The sequence below is a fragment of the Sphaeramia orbicularis genome, chromosome 17 (genome assembly GCF_902148855.1).
Source record: "Sphaeramia orbicularis chromosome 17, fSphaOr1.1, whole genome shotgun sequence".
In the NCBI taxonomy this organism is placed as follows: Eukaryota; Metazoa; Chordata; class Actinopteri; order Kurtiformes; family Apogonidae; genus Sphaeramia; species Sphaeramia orbicularis.
Genome location: NC_043973.1, coordinates 36,453,074 through 36,456,817, shown reverse-complemented (window position 1 = coordinate 36,456,817; position 3,744 = coordinate 36,453,074). Strand labels below are relative to the sequence as shown.

Sequence of the window (3,744 nt, the reverse complement as noted above, 5' to 3'; positions counted from 1 at the left end):
CTTAAAAAATGCTGTGCACTACAAAGGACATTCCTTTAAAAAAATCAATTAATAAATAAAAATTATTTTAAAAATGTATCTGAAAAAACTGTTGTATTATGCAGTTTTCAATCAAGACAATTTTTTAATGTAAAAAAAGCTAAAACTGTCAAATTCCTGGGTCTCAGGAGGATTTTATCTCCATGAAATGAATAATAACTAATAATAGAGTATGATAAAATGTGAGAAAACATTAGTGATTTGGCAATTAAATTTGTTTGGCATTAAAAAATGTTTTTATTTCATAGTTTTCACACAGTATATCACTTTCTGATGATGAGTTTTAAATACATGTTTCTTTGCTTCAAAAATTAAATGCAGCTGAGTAGACATTTTTGTGACTCCACGAAAAATAGATTCATAAAAAAAAAAAAAAAAATCATTTCCTTTTTTTTTTTCATGCCTTAAAGAGGAATAAAATCACTCAAGAATAGGTATGTGTGCAGATGTTTTACATAGTGGAAAATTTTGACAGTGTGATATAAATAAAAGTAAAGACTCTGAATAAAACTTTGAACACCATTGTTTCTTACACGTCATATTTTCACTAGTACCAAGAGTCATCCGTTACCTAGCTGTGAAGTGGAAGTAATGACATCACGTATTAGTCTGCAGCTATAATTGCACACGTCCTCCTCTTCTTCTTTTTCTTCTTCTTCCTACCACTACATTTTTTCCAAGCACACTAACAACTTCCACTTCTCTACATTTTCCAAGGAAAACAGAAACCCTTTGTTCCTGCACACTTATATTCAATGCCATTTATTTTGACGTACAGTACTTAATACATTCACATAGAAAACTTTGAATAAATAACAAATAAATAATTCTTAATAATGCAGATAAAGTGTCTGGTAACTCTTATATGTTGTAACTGATGCCACTGTGGCTGCTGCTGATGCTGCGGTTTGATTTGACAGTACATGCGTCTTCTCACTTGTTCTTCTCACATAAGTTTCATGTGTCCTTTAGATTCCAGCATGGACACAGATCTGCCGAACCTCCAGAGTCCAACCTTAAGTCCACGTTTCTGCACGTAGCTCCACCGACTGAGCTGTTCTGTTCCGCCTGAACCTTTCCAGCCTCAGTCATTTAGCTTATACGACCCTTTTGAGGAGTGATGGCCTCACTTCTGCTGCTTTTCCTGGGCAGTTTTTATTTATTTATTTTTTCTAAAAGTCTCTTAGCGTGTCTTGGCCTTTCTGCTCAGCTCCAGGTACATGGAGGACTTGAGGAAGCGAGGGTAGCAGTCTTTCTCCATCAGGGTGTAGATTTTAGCCTGGGCCAGATCGAAGCAGGTCTGACAGGGCTGCGATACGTTCTCCTTCGTGATGGCCTTGGTGGTGTGGTCGAGGTTTACCTGCAAAAGCACAAAGGTGGTGATGAGCTTTTAACAGCAGGACAGGAGACTCCAGGACGCACCGTATCCACTCATAAATGCATTTACTAATGTTTACTTTTGTGTGATATTTACCTCTCGTGGGGCGTTGGAGCCGATGAACTCGTCGTAGATTTTCTTCGCTTTTGGGGCCAGTTTTGAGGATTTGGTCGCCCTGTAGTCCTCACATGCCAAGTAGAAGGCGATGTTTTCCTCACTGAACTCTGACACCAGGAAGGCTCTGAATAAACACAATCCATCTGCAAGAAAAAGAGTGGAGCTGGTTAACATCTGGTAGTTATTATCATCTGGAACAGCTGGATTTTCTTGTTTTATACCTGCTTTTTTTAAAATCTGCTTTTATTTGTCTGTTTTATATGAATTTTATAGGATAATTTTATATGATTTTATATGATTATCCTCCTAAGATCTAGCTATGGGTTTTCTGTCCACAGAGTTTCACAACTTTATCCCCCCCCAAAAAAAAAGAAAAAAAAAGAAAAGAAAACTGTCCACCATGAAGGACATTCCATCAAAATTTTTAACACTGCATCTGAAAAAACTGTTGCATCATGATGTTTCCAATATAGGCACTGATTTAATAAAAAAGAAAAAAAGCTGGTACTTTGCTGACAATTCCTGGGTCTGAGGAGGTTAAATATAATTTTATATGATTTTTTGATGAAATGGTTGTTTAGTTCAAATGTAAATCATTTTTTGTTTGTTTGTTTTTTTTGTAAAGCCTGGAAAAAACGTCAGATGTGTTCGTTTCAATAGGTCAGTACATTGTCTTCTTTATATCTATTTGTGCCTATTGTCTGGTATTTGGTCTTTGGTTTGTATTTTTGGTGTCTTACAAAATTCATTCATTCATTCATTCTTTCATTCATATAGGTGATGTAGAGATTGGATGATATTTTTTAAATCTTGTTGAACTTGTTACAATAATAAAGCTATTCTATTCTATTCTATTCTATTCTATTCTATTCTATTCTATTCTATTCTATTCTATTCTATTCTATTCTATTCTATTCTATTCTATTCTATATCTCAATAGTTGTACTTACTTTGGCTGCTTAAGAGTTTCTCAAATGACTCCTTCCATTTCAGAGGCTCATCTTCATTTAACCTGCAACAGGAAAATACAAAATTTAAATACAAAATTCAACAAAAAACACACACTTTTAAACACTTATTAAGGTAAATGATAAAGAACTTAAACAAAATCTCACCTCAGTTTGTCATTTTTCTTCGACTGTGCTGTGATGCTGTCGGATTTCTGTAACAAACTCCCAAACAGAGCTTTGAGTTCCTTTGCCCTGTGAAAATAAAGTGAAAATGTTAATTAAAAAAAGTCTTCCAACTAGCTTTTAAAGTTACTAGTCTTTCTCGTCATCTAAAAGAGATAAATATGTGAAGAATCTCACTTTTCCAGGCAGGTGATGGGCAGTGCTTCCAGTCCTCGGCACATGTTGAGATGTTTTTTTCTGCTCTGTGAATAAGTCCAAAGGTGTTCTCAGTCGGTTGTGAAGTGTCTCACTGACTTGTGTTCCTTGTCATGAGTCAGTTTGCTCTCAGCTGCTCTGCCGTCTGTGAGTAAGAGAGTGGCTTTTTATAGGGTAGTACACTCTGTGATGTCACACCTCTCAGCCAATGAGACGAGGCCTGTGGGTGGATGAGGAGACTCCAAAGATTTTCCTGCAGACGACTTCCTCACTGCTGAATAACATGTGATTGTTGCGGTGACGGGATTAGTTCAGACCTCGTAAATGTGTCTTTGCTCACTGGTGGTGTGTATGTGTTTGTGTGGAGATGTTTGAGTGTGTTCTGACATTTCTTTTTTTTTTTTTTTTTTTAAGAACCACATGTTCACTCCTGGATAGAAAATCCCCTAAAGTGAGGACATTATAGTCCTCACTTTGATGGATTGACACATACAACATCAGAGATAATCATAGAAATCCCCTTTAATCATAAATGTTACAGTACAACACGTCCGAAATGTTATAAAAAGCAAATATTAAGTAGAATTAACCATTTTATGATGTTAGGTGATGATATATTACATTATTCAGCTAATGTTCCTGAAATATTACAAACTACTAAACTAAATAATTCAACTGTTATTAATTTAACAGCACTACTGTTTAATATTTTAGTCTATAGTTGTATCATATTTAAAAGAGCGTAAATGTTACATAAATGTCAGCTAAATAACTGATGTGGTAAATCAGACCTAAACCCTTCACACTTATACTGATGTGCACAGATACTGTTCATTCTTACTGTGCTATGATATGTTTTGTTTCTTTATTATTTGTTCCATT

The 3,744-nt window shown here is 35.1% G+C and overlaps 1 protein-coding gene across 1 annotated transcript; it reads right to left on the bottom strand.

Moving 5' to 3' along the window:
• Positions 1-439: 439 nt before the first annotated feature.
• rgs5b (regulator of G protein signaling 5b) lies at positions 440-2,992 on the bottom strand. Its single transcript, XM_030159630.1, has 5 exons — positions 2,845-2,992; positions 2,650-2,736; positions 2,485-2,546; positions 1,514-1,677; positions 440-1,399 (listed from the first exon to the last, which is right to left on the bottom strand). The coding sequence occupies exons 1-5, from the start codon at positions 2,886-2,888 to the stop codon at positions 1,223-1,225; spliced, it is 534 nt and encodes a 177-aa protein (XP_030015490.1). The 5' UTR covers positions 2,889-2,992; the 3' UTR covers positions 440-1,222.
• Positions 2,993-3,744: the final 752 nt, after the last annotated feature.